Source organism: Dipodomys merriami, unplaced genomic scaffold, assembly GCF_024711535.1.
Source record: "Dipodomys merriami isolate MVZ:Mamm:240054 unplaced genomic scaffold, mDipMer1.0.p SCAF_27, whole genome shotgun sequence".
In the NCBI taxonomy this organism is placed as follows: domain Eukaryota; kingdom Metazoa; phylum Chordata; class Mammalia; order Rodentia; family Heteromyidae; genus Dipodomys; species Dipodomys merriami.
The window spans coordinates 8,074,338-8,091,762 of NW_027204159.1; the positions used below are offsets into that span (position 1 = coordinate 8,074,338).

The 17,425-nt window shown below is 41.5% G+C and overlaps 1 protein-coding gene across 13 annotated transcripts in view; it reads left to right on the forward strand.

Moving 5' to 3' along the window:
- LOC138837419 (protocadherin alpha-C2) overlaps nt 1–17,425 on the forward strand; it is a 218,732-nt gene that overhangs the window by 169,874 nt on the left and 31,433 nt on the right. Inside the window, exon 1 of one of the 13 annotated variants that reach the window (XM_070036187.1) lies at nt 4,138–6,702. The exons of the other annotated variants lie outside the window; for them this stretch is intronic. Within the exon in view, the coding sequence (XP_069892288.1) occupies nt 4,138–6,702 (2,565 nt within the window). Of the gene's footprint in view, nt 1–4,137; nt 6,703–17,425 lie in introns of those variants that run through there. 13 annotated transcript variants of the gene reach the window in all.

Consider the following 17,425-nt stretch of genomic DNA (forward strand, 5'->3'; position numbering starts at 1 on the left):
AGACACTTGCTGATTTTTTCTCTTATCATTGATAAAATGTAGAATAGGATAAGAGCAAAGGTGGATCCTGTAGTGCCACATTAGAATTCTCCTTCGAGGTTGAAGTATGCCATTAGTAAAACATTCTTGGACACTGCTATTCAAGTAATAATGAAATCACCTAACAATCCTCTATTGCACCTGTTCTTAATTTTTGTGTTGTGGATATGTTGGGAGACTCTTCAATGAATTCAGATAAATTGTGCCTGTAGCACTTTTCTTATCAATGATTCTACCCGCTAAAAATCTAAAATGCCAATTGGAAACAATAATTCTATGGGCTTAAAGTTACGGTTTTCAGTTGTCAAAGTAGTTTTTAGTAAGCATGCCTTCACTTCTAACTGCTCATTAACAATCACTGCATTAAAACCAGTCTCTATCAAGCTCAATAGCACTTGTTTATAAAGCAACTGATAAATTCTCCAGATTGTTTGGTTACCAAAAGAAAATTGTTTGCAATGATATTAATAATAGAGAAAGGAAATTCATGTCAATTAACAGTTTACTGAGTGCCAGTATTTTTGATATGATTGGTTTTGCTTCTGTGACCAGCAATCTCATGAGAGATGTGTTTTACAAATATAATTAAGAAATATAATTGAGGCATACCATTTCCGAGTTTTTGTCTAGCATGTGGTAAATAAACATAATGCTGAGTTTATGGATTTCTAACCATAGTTTTGGGTTTTGCCAAAAAAAAAGCAGTAGTAGTTATCACAGTTTCTACTTTATATCAGAAATATAAAATATTATGGCTTATAATAATACATTTATAAAGATATTGCCTGAACTCTGGGCTTGGGCGTTGTCCTTCAGCTCAAGGCTCTAGGCTATCACTCTACCCCTTGAGCCACAGCACCACTTCTGGCCATTTCTGCTTATGCTGTACTGGGGAATCGAACCCAAGGCCTCATGCATGCAAGGCAAGCACTGTACAACTGAGCCACCTTCCCAGCTCCAGTTCCCCCTCCCCTTTTTTTTTAAACAAGGTATATTTTGTTGTTTTTGTTGTTTTGAATCAAAGCCTCAGTGTAGTCTAGGTTGGCCTGAAATTGGTGATACTCCTGCCTCAGCCTCCCAAGAGCTGAGATTATAGAGTGCCTGTACCATTATTCCTAGAAATTTAAAAAAAAACACTTTAAATCATGCAAACTTTGAGGACATCTATTATCTCTTTTTTATATTATAACTTTCTCAGTTTGTGGAAATTAAAAACAAAAATCAGGAACTGTAATCCCACTGTACATCACCTTTATGATAAGAAAAATAAAACAAAACGAAGTCCCTTTATCTGATAGATAATGGTCAGGTCAAACCTGATCAAATTAATGACCATTAATGACCACTGTTCTGTTATTTAATTGAGGGCACTGGAAGGTCCAAGGACAGGAATGACTACTAGTGTGATTGAGGCATTAGCATTAATATATTCAGAAACCACTTTCTAACATTCCAAACAATCACATTCCAGCAATTGGCATGAGCTTCAGTACAACAGTGTAAGGAATTAAATTACTATAGTGTCAAACATACAGAATACCATCTCTATAGTACAGTGTCATTGAAAAGGAAGCTAAGTGTGTTGGCTCAGTTTTCCTTCTCTGTCAATGATAGAGTAAATACTGTCTGGAACTTATGATCCTGCAAGCATCAAAATGAACAACCTGGCAGGTATTCTTGCTGGAAGATGACAGTATTGCTAAAAGGCAAATCTTTTCTTTTTCTCCCAAAACATGACTCTTGGGGGCTTCTGTCAAAAACATCACCAAGCCTTTGTCACTTTAATCTCTTCCTTAAGTGCTTGTGATCTTTTCAGGGGCACAGGGCCATGCATGGTCAATGCCCAGGGGCAGGTTTCTGAGCTATGGGCAGCTGTGGCAGCTACTATGTGAGCTGGGAGGAGATGAAGGGGAAAAGGGTCACTTTCCCTAACAATTTATAACTTGATTCCACTTATAAGCCATTTGTTTTCAGAAATAAGTAATGGGTGAGGACATAGGCCAGGTCTACAATTTGTGCACTTGAGAGATTAAGGCTGCCTGAGATCAAATTACCACAGCCAACAGACAAGAGTTACTGAGGGATATTTGGGGGAGGATGCAGACTGAAGAGGGAGAAGCCAGAGACCTAAGGAAGGAGACACGAATAGATCTGGATAGAAATTGCTTCCCACTCTGCACCCTTGATGGAACAAAAAGGACAAATAAGATGCAGCAGTGATTGGAGGAAGCTGGGAGTTTCTCTAGAATAAAATTAGGTTGTGGAGTGTTGTTAGTGCACTTGGTGGGTGGAATGAAGGGATGTGCTAGCTCAGGCCTTTGAAAACGATGTTAGGATCATAACCTTGGCTCCTTCAATGGTTCTCTCAAGGAGAGAAGTATGCCAAATGCCAGGTCTCACCCTGGCTTTGTTCCACTCCATAGCTACTCAGAGATCCAGAGAGAATATCTGCAAAGGCAAGGATACTTGGAGATTAGGAAGAGAAAAGACATTAATGAATGCCTTTGGGGGGGGGCATGGAAGGGGGATTATTTTAAACCTCTGTGTGAGAGATGAGAGGGCTGAGAAGAATGACTATTCAGAACGAGCAGAGGCAATGACACAGCACAGAAGGCTTCCTCTGCTTCTGCTTCCTTATTCACTGAAGAGAATTTATCTATTTGTGACCTTTGGAGCAATATAAGGGGAATCTTAGGGGCACAGAAACCCAGAGGCCCATTGACCACTCATATTTATAGAAGATACCATGAAAATCGCTGCTATTGTAAGATAAATCCCAGCTTCCTACATTTTGCTTAATAACAGCAGTTAAAATTTTTTTTAACTGGAAAGTATTAACAGAGTTCGAGTTCCAGCCTGGCTTGGAAGATCACGAGGAACTTTCCTGATTTAATGGTTTTGCAGGCTCTTGAAGACATTGTCATCCATTAAAGAAAAAAATTAAAAATCAGTCTTGAAAGAAAATGTATTGAATGAAAAATGAAAAGAAAGAAAGAAAGAAAAGCAGAACCAACGCTGAAGATTAGGGAAGTCTTGAGAGATGAATCTTTTAAAATTTCAACTGTGGTCAACAAGGGTCAAATACGAGGTTTTCTTGCAGTTTCATGGAGCTAATTGTTTAGAGAGAAATTTAAACACTCAAATATTGACTTATTGCCAAAGCACACACCGAAAGTGAGGCCCAGTTGGCTGGGAGCAGTATTGAGTGTTGGATCCCAGGATGCTAGTTTTTGGTTTGTTCCCAGAAATAGGATGGCACATGTTATCCGCTGTGCTTTGACCTAGGATTTAAGCAAGCACTTTCCATATTACTTTAAGAGTGATACAGAGAGGATGTGGGATCAGGCAAATAATAATCAGCCCCCTTCCTAGTAATCCCAGAGCGCCTCCCCTGCGTTTGTTTCCTTTGAATGTTAGAGTCGCCGCCCAGGTCCTCAGACTTAGCTGAGGGCCTTCAGTTTATTTTCCTGGATTGCGCTTGGAAATCTTTTTCTAGGGCTGACAACGGGAGTACTAGGGACTTAACTGCTTTCCCCAGACTAATCCCCTTACTAGACACCCGTAACAGGCCAGAGACCGCGGAGATTGGAGGAGACACAGGACAGTGGGGGCAGGGAGGCTAGGGAGTGGCCTTGTTCCCGCGGTCTGCTGGGATCCCGCAGGTCCAGGGCGCAGGAAGATCGAGCTGGAGTAACTGGAGCGGCTGGGCAGTCTGGGGTCGCTGTCCACCACTTCGGTGCGGAATCGGAGCTGGACTTGCTGAGCGCTCCCCTGTCCCCTCCCTCCCCCCTCCCTGCTTCCTCTTTCCTCCCCCCAGGAGCAGCAGCAGCGGCAGGAAGCGGACTAGAGCTCTCAGACTTGAGGCGAGTGGAGGAGCTGGGATATGGGGAATCAGCGGGGATCGCGGGGCCAGCAGCCCCTGAGGGGGCCCTGCGAGGGGAGCGGCCCCAGGCGTTTGCTAGCGCGTGAGGCTTAGAGGAGCCGGCTTGGGGCCGCAAGAGCGGAGGCGGAGGCGGAGGCGGGGCCGGGCGTGGAGCTCGGCTTGGCCAAGCTGCTGCCTCCGGCCCTGCCCGGCTGCCTCCGCCACCGCCGGTGGCTATGGAGCAGGCGGGCGCCAAACCCCGGGCGACAGAGCATCCACGCGTCCGGCGGCCCCTACCCTGGCTGCTGCTGCTGTCTTTCCTGCTGCTGCTGCTGGTGCTGCTACCGGGCCCAGCGGCCTCCCAGCTACGGTACTCGGTGCCCGAGGAGCAGGCACCGGGCGCGCTGGTGGGCAACGTGGCCAGAGCGCTGGGTCTGGAGCTGCGGCGCCTGGGGCCGGGCTGCCTGCGCATCAGCCATCAGGGTGCGCCCAGCCCACGCTACTTGGAGCTGGACCTGACGAGTGGCGCGCTCTTCGTCAACGAGCGCATTGATCGGGAGGCGCTGTGTGAGCAGCGGCCTCGCTGCCTGCTCAGCTTGGAAGTGCTGGCACACAACCCCGTGGCGGTGAGCGCCGTGGAGGTGGAAATACTCGACATCAACGACAACTCGCCCCGCTTTCCGCGGACCGACTATCAGCTTCAGGTAAGCGAATCCGTGGCACCCGGAGCGCGCTTTCATATAGAGAGCGCGCAGGACCCGGACGTGGGAGCCAACTCGGTGCAGACCTACGAACTGAGCCCCAATGAGCACTTTGAACTGGACCTTAAACCCCTGCAGGAGAACAGTAAGGTGCTGGAGCTGGTGCTGCGGAAGGGCCTAGACCGCGAGCAGGCAGCCTTGCACCACCTTGTTCTCACAGCCATGGACGGGGGCAGCCCAGCTCGCTCGGGCACCGCACAGATCTCTGTTCGGGTCCTGGACACTAACGACAACTCTCCTGCCTTTGATCAGTCCACTTACCGTGTTCAGCTGCGGGAGGACGCTCCTCCAGGCACCTTGGTGGTGAAGCTCAATGCCTCGGACCCGGATGAGGGTTCCAACGGTGAGCTCCTGTACTCCTTGAGCAGCTACACCTCGGACCGGGAGAGGCAGCTCTTCAGCATTGATGCCAGGACAGGGGAAGTTCGAGTAAGCGGAGCACTGGATTATGAAGAGGCTTCCTCCTACCAGATTTACGTGCAAGCAACTGACCGGGGTCCAGTGCCCATGGCGGGTCACTGCAAGGTGTTGGTGGACATTGTGGATGTGAATGACAATGCACCGGAGGTGGTGCTCACGGTCCTATATAGCCCAGTGCCTGAGGACGCTGCACCCAACACTGTTGTGGCTCTTCTCAGCGTCAATGACCAAGACTCAGGTCCCAACCGGAAAGTGAGACTGGGTCTGGAGGCCACCTTGCCTTTCCGGCTGAATGGCTTTGGAAACTCCTATACACTGGAGGTGAGTGGGCCACTAGATCGGGAGCGAGTGGCTGCCTACAATATCACAGTGACAGCCACTGATGGGGGAACACCTCAGCTCACATCCCAGCGGACATTTCGGGTTGAGATCTCTGACATCAATGACAACCCACCCAGCTTTCTGAAGGACTCCTATTCCATCTACATCCAGGAGAACAATTTGCCTGGGGTGTTACTCTGCACCGTGCAAGCCACAGACCCAGATGAAAAGGAGAATGCAGAGGTGACCTACTCTCTCCTAGACAGGGAGATTCAAGGGCTGCCAGTCACCTCGTATGTCTCCATTAACAGTGTCAGTGGCAGCCTTTACGCTGTCAACTCCTTTGACTATGAGAAGTTTCGGGAGTTCTTTGTGACTGTGGAAGCCCAAGATAAGGGGAGTCCACCACTGAGCAGCACTGTGACTGCCAATGTGTATGTAGTGGATATGAACGACCATGCCCCTCACATCCTGTACCCTACCTCAACCAATTCATCAGCAGCCATTGAGATGATGCCTCGAACTGCCCCAGCTGGCTACCTGGTCACCAAAGTTATAGCCATGGATTCAGACTCTGGGCAAAATGCTTGGCTCTTTTACCATCTAGCCCAAACTTCTGACATGGACCTCTTTAAAGTGGAGTTGCACACAGGAGAAATTAGGACTACCAGGAAGATAGGAGATGAAAGTGGTACAACTTTCAATCTGACTGTGGTGGTCCGTGACAATGGAGAGCCATCACTATCAGCCTCTGTGACCATTACCGTAGCTGTGGTGGACAGGGTTTCTAAAATCCTCCCGGATACTCAGAGACATGTTAAGAGCCCTCGGACATACTCTGAAATTACACTTTATCTGATAATAGCATTAAGCACAGTATCTTTTATATTTCTTTTGACAATCATTGTTTTGAGCATCATCAAGTGCTATCACTACACTGCCTATGGCACTTCATGCTGTGGAGGTTTTTGTGGAGTGAGGGAGCGGTGCCCTGCAGAACTGTACAAGCAGGCCAACAACAATATTGATGCCAGGATACCACATGGCCTCAAAGTACAGCCTCATTTCATTGAGGTTCGAGGGAATGGCTCCCTCACCAAGACCTACTGCTACAAGGCCTGCCTGACAGCAGGCTCAGGGAGTGATACTTTTATGTTTTACAACACAGGGGCCCAGACAGGACCAGGGCCTGGGGGAGCCCAAGCAGCAGTGACTGACAGCAGGCACCTCACAGGCCAGAGTGGGCAGAGTGCCGGGAACCTGATTATTCTCAAAAATGAGGCTGTTCCTCAAAATGAGGTGAGATAGTGGTCAAAGGTCTTCTAGAAGACAATGCATTATTTTTACATGTCTCGCAATAGTATGTGGATGGTCTTCTGAATTTTTAGTTGACAGGAGTTATTGGTAAATGATATTAATGATCTGCTTGTAATCTGGTGTTTCCTTTCTAGAAAAGAAGCACTAGGGAATTGTTTTACTTCCCATTTTTCTTTTCACATGTATCAGGAATAATCCATTTAATTGTTTGAAAAGTGAGGATTAGTTTTAAATATGTGATATGAAAGCACAGCTCTGTCGGGAAATAGAACAGGCCTGGGAATAAGAATAATGTTTTAAGAAATAACATTATGCGATTCAAGGAGAAAAGGCCTCTGCTGTTACTTTTTTAAATCCTGCAGGACTGTTTTTATTTCTTTCTTTTCTAGAAAAGCTCTGAGATCTCTAGGGGCTGTTAGAGTCACCTCTGTATGCCAGTCCTGTTCATACTTTGGACTGTCTGCAGTGCACGTTGTCTAGTTAGTAACTGTAGTAATTTCACTAGATAATGTAATAGGATCTTCTGGAAATTCACATCATGATAAAGCCATGGTATGTAGACCTTATGTTGAATCTAGAGTTTGCTGTAGGTGTCTGATGTGGTCATTCTTCTGTATGAGGAAATGGATAATGATTAAGGCAAAACCTCAAGTACCAATCTGTCTGGCTAGGCAGTGGAGATGGCAGAATGAGATGGGGACATTGAACATCAGAACAGAGTCTGGGGAGAAAGAGAAAAAGAATTCCAATTTGCTACCTTTCTTGGCATACACTGAATTCATTTGAAGATTATATTTCTACATTCCTCATAAGTGCAATCCATCATCTTTTGATTCCCAGTGGATCATTTGATGAGATATGAAGTAGACTTTTCAAGCTCCGCATGTCTTTAAGTAAAATAACAGTACTTCCAAAGCACATGCTCATTTTTTTTTTTTTTTTTTACTAAAATTTGGTTTGTAATAGCTACAAAAGGCTTGGAACGTGGATGAGTTACTGCACATAAGTACAGATATTAGCAGTATATGTACTAGGTTTGAATTTTAAGAATAAGGCAATTTTGCTCATTGTTATGAAGAATGGACATAAATTATCAAAAAGTGAATGAGTGTGTCAGTGTGTTTGAATAGTATTTTTGTCTACGTGCATGCTTGAAGTGATATATTAAACTTTAATTGCAAAAGCTAAAAATTTACCCTATAAATAGTGATGAATTATTCTTCTGAACCACTACTCTAGCTAGGGCTATTAGAGTTAGTTCAAATGAATTAATATTTTGTCTCTTGTATATTTTTGTGATATCTTTTTATTCACACATTGTTATGTTTTATTAGTCATATTGTCACATGCTAAATTAATGATCTTGAAAGAGGTAATTCATAGGCACAGAATTTTTCATTATTAGTCAAGAGTAGATTTTCCTATGGGTATTGCAGCTGGATATATATTTACGTATCAGAAGAGCCTCATGTTAGTCTATGCTGAGTAAACCACAGGAGGCAGGTTACAGATTAAGAAAATAGAAGGGTAGTGAATCAAAGAAACCAAGAACTGGTAAAGCAGAAATCTTAGGTTATAGCATTTGGAAGCATACAAAAAGATTTGGGTTTAAATAATGAGAATGTAGACATTTAGCAAATTCCTCTGAAGTCCTTTGGGACTGGTATAGGTTGCAGAAGAGGAATAGAATGCAAGTCGGGAAAGGCTTGCTCATCATAGCCACCAGCTGTGAGCTGAACCTCAGAAAAATGACATTCTCAAAGCTTGGGGCAATTTGATGCATGCACTATTTCTGTTTTACACTGACCTCTATGTTAATAGGTGCTTTTGTATACAAACCTTCAATCTAGGGGGAAAATTATGCCAGGAAGTGATTACTCCTGTGGGATTTTGCCAGGACAGTGCATGGGCTTAATAGAGGCAAGTTTCTGCTAGACAATTCTGGAAGCTCTTGAAATGATTGCAGTTGTAGGATAGAGAGTGAGTCACATATTTGCAGCATGGTAAAACAGGGACAAAAGCAACTCAGTTTTGAAAGTAATCATTGCTGTATTAAGTTTTTACTTTTCTTTTCTCTTTTTTTTGGGGGGGGGTCCAGTCGTGGGTCCTGAACTCTGGGCCTGGGTGCTGTCCCTCAGCTCTTCAGCTCAAGGCTAGCGCTCTACCACTTGAGCCACAGCGCCACTTCCAGCTTTTTTCTTTTTGCTTATGTGGTGCTGAGGAATCGAACCCAGGGCCTCATGCATGCAAAGCAAGTGCTCTACCACTGAGCCATCAGCCCCAAGTTTTTACTTTTCAAAGCTGAATTTTCTCTTTACTTACTGCAGATGTCAGGAAAGTGCTAGGGGTGTTATTAATGCCATGTGCTTACATTAAAAATGATGGGAGCCCCTTACTGGTAGCTTATGACTGTAATCCTAGCTACTCAGGAGACTGAGATCTGAGGATTGTACTTTGAAATTTGTGAGACTTTAACCACCAGAAAGCCAGAAGTGGAGCTGATGTTTGGGAACTCAGAAGTAAATACTTTGTAAATATTATATTTTGTAAGTAAACTTTATAGATATATTTGTATAAATATTTTATGTAAATATATATAAACTATATATTATAAATATAACAAAAAGCAGGTAGGGATTGGAAATGAAGAGTAAAGAAATTTATACTCACTGACTACCCTCCTGCATAAAAGTACCCTGTGATGTAATATGTATAGATGTAGTTTTAGTTCCCATTCCCTGTGGGAATAGGATGATTAAAGAAACACAAACATCCAGCATAGTAGAAAATAAGCTCAGGGAGGTTACATAATATGCACAGTCACAGCTAGTAGTATTTCAAGTTAGTTTAATGGTAGGAGTATCCAGAAATCTCAATGTTCATATTACTTCTGATATGTGATAGGTAGACATTTTGGATACTATTTTAATAGCTTATCTACTAGTATAAGTTGATTTTCTTTGGAAAGAGTAAACCCTTATACAGAAGAGATAATAAGTGCGTGGGGGTGGATGTAGTGGATAAAATGTCACTACTAGCCAATATCTTAGTTTCTGCTTTACTATTGGCAAAGCTTACAGAGATATTTTGTCTCTGTTCGTTCATAAAGTTTTTCTTTTTGCTCGAATCTATTGGTGTTTATTTGAAAATATTTCATTTCATGAGTCACCTGTGTAGTGAAGGGCCAAATTTGTCATTGGAGACTTCTGAAAGCCTCACATTGAAAGAATTGGCACCCCAGTCATAGTCTCTATAAGAAAAGATTGGGTCTTCAGATAGAATATATTTGTGGTGTGATTGCTAATGAGTCACCCTGAGTATTCTGGGCAGATTTATCTAACTTTGCCTCCATAGGGCTAGTTAGCACAGCTTGTCGAAATTACAAAGGAATAGCAGAGATATATAAGATTTGTATTCACTCTCACTTATTTTAAAGCAGTTGGTCACCAAATCCTTAGTTATTTTTGCCACTGCCTGTGCATATTTACCCTAAATCCAGTGACCTGAAAGAGTTAAACTCTTCTTTTTGTTTGTTTCTTAATTAATTTCCTCCAGAGCTGGCATTAATTTGATGGCCTGTTCTGAAACAAAATTAACACTCAGTGCATGATGTTGATTTTTTTAAAGCTGCACAATGATCAGAATAACCCAAAAGTTCTATTATTTATTTATTCTGGGCCTGGGTGCTGTCCCTAAACATCTTTTGCTCAAGTCTACCACTTGAGCTGCATCACCTCTTCTGGATTTTTTTATGAGTAATTGGAGCTAGTAGTCTCATGGACTTTCCTGCCCTGGCTTTGAATCACAATTCTCAGATCTTTGCCTCCTGAGTAGCTAGAATTACCAGCACCTGGCTCAATAATTCTATTTATGAACTTCCATTTCACTGTTTCACCTGTGATAACCAGATATACATATATTTGGTGATACTAGCTTTGAACTCACAGTCTAGTGATTGCCAGGTAGAACTCTACCACTGAGCCATGTCTCTAACCCTTTCTGTGCACTGTTTATTTTGAGAAAGAGTCTCACTTTCTGTCCTTGAGTGTCCCTGCACTGTATCTACCTATTTTAGGTTTTCCATCCAAACTGGACTAGCAAATGTGTACAGCTATGCCTGGCATCTTTACATTAAGATGGAGTTTCCCAGCCTTTTCTGTTCATATTGGTCTGGAACCATGATCCTCTCATTTTCAGCTTCCCACATAATTTAGGATGACAGGCATATGCCTTTGCGTCCAGCTATCAGTTGAGATGGGGTCTTGTGAACTTTCTACCTGGGCTGGCTTTGAACCATAATCCTCCCATTCTCAGCTTCCCTAGAAGCTAGGATTGCTGTGAGCCACCAGCACTTGGTTCTGATAGCCAGTTTTTAATGGGTGGAGCTATTTTGTTTTGCCAGTTTCATATCAGTTATAGGACTGTTCTGAGAAAAGGTTTTCTTTGGTCCAAGAATAAAATATCTTTGTCAGATTACTTATTTCCTTTATTGTTCTACAGACTTCTGAGCCAGATGGAATTAGGGTTGAGCTCTTCTCTCTTTATCTTGTATACACTCTGATTGATGAAGAAATCTATTTATTGTGACTTGAATGTCATTGGCTTACCCTTTCCTCTGACCCAGAGTGAGCTATCACACGGGCATCTGGTGTAACTCAGAACACTCTGCAGGGACATCGCCTGGCATATTATACATTGTCTATTGGCATGCTATTGGTTTGACAGAATAGTAGAGTCAGTTCTGGATACTTGCCTTGGTTAGCAACCAAATTTTGCTCTCAATGAGAGGTCAGAATAATGTCAGTTTGCAAATGTTTGAAGAAAAATTACCATCACTAACCCCAGAAATTAAGCAGAATTTGATAGAGCTAAACCTCTATATGTTTTTCAATGTGACCTTTATAGGACTTCCCTGAGTAGATTTTCTTCTATGCATATTATAAGACAATCATAAATTTATCTGAATCATGTGATAATATTTTAGTACTTTAATCTGTAATCATAGGTGCAAAAAAATCTAAGGACAGGGAAATTCCTTCTCAGTGTTTTAATTCTGTTAACCCAAAAATTATGCAAGAATTTTTTCTTTACAGAATTTGAAACTGACACATGCAAAGAAATACCTGACATTGCAAAGGTGAAGAAAAATGTTAGTTCCTTTCTGGCCTTGCAGGGTCAAACTCTGGGCTCCAGGGAGGTATAGCTGTGAGCAAGAGGGTAGTTGCTGTGCTAGCAGGCTGTGTATTGAGAATTAAGTAGACTTGGCATTTTTTGTTGTACTGGAACCCATTGAATATATTTTAAAGTCATATTTATTTTACTTTTCTGTTCTGTGAATTAGGCCTGTAAATGACCATTTAGAGAGAAATATTCCACACAGAATTCTCAGGTTTATCATCTTCTTACTTGAAAACAGCAGTGATTATATTCAATATTATATCCTTTTTGTCTTAATATATTATTTTTAATGTTGTTTTATAACAAATTACCATGACTTTATGATTGCAATCTCATCCACTTGGTATCTCATAATCCTGCACTATATGGCTGAATTCTCTGCTCACATTTTCTTAAGGCTGAAATCAACATGTTGGCTGGGCTCAGTACTCTTGTGGAGGCTCTGGGGAAGAATACACTTTCCAGCTCATTTAAATTGTTAGAATTTAGGTCCTTGGGGACTGTGACCCACATTTTCTTACCTACTGTTGCTGGAGACTCATTCTCACTTCCTAAAGGTTGATATTAGGCCCTGTCACATTGGCCTACTCCATCTTCAAAACTAGCAATACAGAATCTTCCCTAACATGGAATCTTTCTTATACCTCAAACTTGTCTCACTTTATCTCTTACCTCTGGACTTGGATTTAAAAGGCTCATGTGTTTGAGTTAGTCCCACCCCTTTTTAAACACATGTGAGTTATATTATACAATGAAAATGTGGGAGTAAGATCCATCAAATCACAGTTTGGAGATTATGCAAGGAAGTACCATTGGATGTGGGGGATATTGGAATTATCTTAGAATTCAGCTCACCACAGTTATCTTAATGTTAATAAAATATCATTATGAAGAATCTTCCATAGAGACATTATAATGGAACCCTGTTAGTGTGAAAAAGGAGATATTACATGTCATTTCAAGTCTTAGAGAACAGTTTATTGATTACATCAACATAGATTTCCAGAGTTATAAGACAATATTATCTCATCTACATTCATGTGAGTTTATGAATAACACAGGATATTTTTAACCTGTTTTACTTTAAATCTGTTTTAGAAGAAGAGATTCATCCTTCTGTACTTCAAATATCCTATCTCACAAATTAGAAATAAAATAATTTAGCCAGGCACTGGTGGCTCATGCCTGTAATCCTAGCTACTCAGGAGGCTGAGATCTAAGATCATGGTTCAAAGCCAGTCCAGGCAGGAAACTCCGTGAAACTCTCTAATGAACCACTAAAAAAAACTGGAAGTGGCAGTGGCTCAAATGGTAGAGCACTCACCTTGAGCTAAAGAGCTCATGGATAGCACCACAGCCCAGAGTTCAAGGCACACAACCAACAAAATAAATAAAAATAAAAAATAAATTAAATTTATTTATTATAAATCATTATAGGATAAATTAATAATTACTATAATTTTTTGTGGTTGGTCCTGGGTCTTGAACTCAGGATCTAAGTGTTGTCCCTGAGTTTTTTTTTTTTTTTCTCAAGGGTAGCATCCTACCACTTGAGCTATAGCTCCACTTCTGGCTTCTTGTGGGTTAACTGGAGATGAACTCATGGACTTTCCTGCCCAAGCTGACTTAGAACCGTGACCTTCAGGTCTCAGGCTCCTTAACTATCTAGGATTACAATCATGAGCCACCAGCACCTGGTAATCTTTGCTATAATTTTAAAAGAAATTCAAATGGGTTTTTGTTCTTCAATGATACTGTATTGCCAACATAGACTACTAACTGACTTTTTCCATATCTGGGGTTTTGTTACTATTATCCTAAAAGATTAAACTTTAGAACAACAGAAAATACTAGAATTCTTCACTAATGGAAATTAGGCATAGTCCTGAGATGTATTATCCAAATAATTGGGAATTCAGTAATCACAGTCCAAGTCCCTAATGTATGTCTCATATGAGAGAAAGAAAGAGTTAACTTTTCAACTGAAAAATTTCCAAGTTTATTACATTTGTATTATGTTTAATGATTTTTGTCGGTCATGGGGCCTGAATTCTGGGCCTGGGCACTGTCCCTCAGCTCTTCAGCTCAAGGTTAGTACTCTACCACTTGAGTCACAGTGCCACTTCCAGCTTTTTTTTTTTTTTTCTGCTTATGTAGTGCTGGGGAATAGAACCCAGGGCCTCATGCATGAAAGACAAGCACTCTACCACTAAGCCACCTTCCCAACCCTTAATTTTGTTTTATAATAAATTTATATTGGCTGGAACAAATATCTCACACCTATAATCCATCCTAACTATGCAGAAGGCTGAGATATGAGGATTGGGGTTTGAAGCCAACCTGGGCAGGAAAGTCCATGAGACTTTTAGTTCCAATTAGCCACCAAAAAACTGGAGCTGTGGCTCAAGTGAGAGAATACCTTCAGCAAAAATGCTCAGGGAAAGCAGCACTCAAACCCTGAGTTCAAGTCTGAGGAGCAATGCCCATGCACGTATGTGCATGCATGTGCACATGTGCACGCACACACATATATACCACACACACACACACACCACACACTGATATTTAGGAACTCAAAAGTAAGAAAAGGGGTAAAAAAGTGAAACAAAATACACATCATTCCACATGTTTATTTAAAAAGTATACTTTTTTTTGTTTTATAGGTACCTAAAATTGACTGTCAGCCAAGCTCACTAAATCAGGCAAATAATTTAATTCTCAAATTTCTCATTTTTGTAACTTAAATATGACATTATTGACCTTGTATAATAGTTCATTCATTTAAAAGTATTTTTAGGGACTGGGAAGGTGGGTCAGTGGTAGAGTGCTTGCCTTGTATGCATGAGGCCCTGGGTTCGATTCCTCAGCACCACAGAAGTAGAAAAAGCCAGAAGTGGTACTGTGGCTTAAGTGGTAGAGCTCCAGCCTTGAGCTGAAGAGCTGAGGGACAACACCCAGGCTCAGAGTTCAGACCCCATGGCCGACAAAAAATATACATATATATATTATTTTTATTTTTTATTTTTAATATGTATATTATTATAAAGATACTATACAGAAGGATTACAGTTACATGAGCAAGGTAATGAGTCCAGTTCCTGTCAAGCATTGTTACCCCCTCCTTTGTTTTTTTCCCTACTATTCCTTTCCTCCCCACCTCTTTCGTTTCCCACCCAGCCATCCCGCTCCCCCCCCACCCTCCCCGGCCAAAGTTATAAAGTTCATTTTCAACATAGTGTCTTGTACATCTCTCTGTTACAGTGGGTCATCCTGTAACCTTATTTCAGCATTTTGCTATTTCCCTTCCCTTCCCCAAATTAGAAAAATGTATAAATGAGATGCAGGATACCAGAATCAAATACAGTGACAACAGGGGTTATACCATGGGGGAAAAATAGTTTTAAAACATACCAAATACCTAGGTTCAAAATTATAGCTATAACCCAGGATGAAGCAGTCTTTATGTATACCTGAGGACATTTGTATGTTTTATGAGAAAACCATTAAAAATCCTAGCATTTATGGTCTGAGAAGGGAATATTACACTAGGTACTGGTAGCTCATACCTGTAATTCTAGCTACTCAATAGGCTGAGATCTGAGGATCACAGTTCAAAGCCAAACTGGGCAGAAAAGTCCATGAGATTCTTTCCTCCAATTAACCACCAGAAAACCAGAAATGGAGCTGTGGCTCAAGGTGATAGAGTTCTAACACTGAGCAAAAATCTTGGGATCAGTGCCCAAACTCTGAGTTCAAGCCCCACAGCCTGCAAAAGAACCCACAGTACACCCCAAATATACACAATAGTATATGTGAAGTGCTTATTCCATCATCTAATATTATATAACTACTTAAAACAGCATGGAGTACTGATTACTTTCTTCTTTTCCTTTCCTCTGTCTGATCTTACCGTTATTAGAAATCCATGTAAATGAATCTGAGAATCGTGTTGACAGTTACAGAAAATCACAGCATGACAAATAAAATGTGTCACTGAGGAAGTAAGATTGCATAATGAACTGAGTTTCCCATTCAGTCATGATAGAACTATGCCTTTCAGCAAAATGAGGTTGGTGATTTCATTCCAAAGATGAAGTTGCAGCAATTTTCATCATGAATATTATACAATCATAGGAAAAATTGAGAACATTTGTTCAACACATGTCAGTCTTTCTTGAAGGAAGATTCTCTCAGTGGACAAGCTAACACTGGTGCTGCTGGTGACAAGAGCAGATATAGTGATGATGATGATGATGATGATGATGATGATGATGATGACAACCATGATGATGAGTAAAAATGTATTTTTATCACATTTATAAAATTATATTGCAAATGCTTTTTCTTTCCTACCACTACTGGGAAGAAATGGGAACTCATTTTGTTTGAACTGTAGATAGTTTTCTATGAACCATCAATAGCATTTTGTGAACATGAAAGCCAAGGATAGAATAGCTTTCATATTCATATCTGGCCATCAGAGTAAAAGAGGACCTAAGAGGATGGATGTTTGAGCTAAAATATTCCCAGTATGTTAACTTTCTGGGCCTTGACTCTGGCTCTCTGGGTACTGTGTAGCCATCCCCACCCAGTCTGCTAGAAGGCTGGAATGCTGATAGCTTCTGTTAGTGTTATGAAATGTGTTTACAAGATATGTTGCATTCTTCAGTGAACTACAAGCATAATAGGAACAAGAATTTTATTGACAAAAATGGCTTATTTGTATTACTGTAGCTTTGTAACTACCAGGTATGATCATTATAACCAAAGCATAATCAAATAATTACAACCTACCTCCCCCATCTTTCCACTAGACCTCTGTATTTAGTAGTAGACCTACTTTAATCTCTGTTCATGAAAACACATCTAGAATCTGATCTATCATGAGTTTTTCATAATAAAATGTAGGCTAATGGAATCAAGAAAGTGGTAGTCATTAGTACCCAGTGATTGTGAGTAGCATCTAAACAGCGCATAGTTCCTCAAACAGTTTTTAGGTCCTCACATTTTCCTCCTTTACTTTAGGCAGTTTGTAGACTGTGTACAAAGAAAAAGAAATCCAGCAGTCAGGTGGATGCAGAATGAGTCAGGACCTTCTCAGATTTCAGCTACTCCTGGTTAAACAATCAGAGCTTAGCAGAGAGAAATTGAATGAGGAAGTAAAGCACTGAAACAGAAGCAGGGTAAAAGAACCCTTCTTGGAAAAGGATTAGGTAGCAAAACAAGGTCAAGCTCAGCAATGGTTTGTTTTCCTATCTCTCTAGTGTCCATCTTTAGGTAGTAGGAGGGCCTGCTATCAGTTGCTGGTGTTATGACAGGGCACATCCGTCCTGGGTCAAACATGCTGCAGTCTGCAAAGCCAGCAGCAGATTGCAGTTCTCTGCAGTCAAGCCAGGCCAGCAGAACTTGCGTATACTCATGTCCTCTGATAGCTAGAATGCTGAATTGAGGATGTGCCATTAATGGGGCATTTGTGAGCAAAAGCAATGAAAATGTTTCCTATCTCAAGACAGATTGCTTTCTTTTA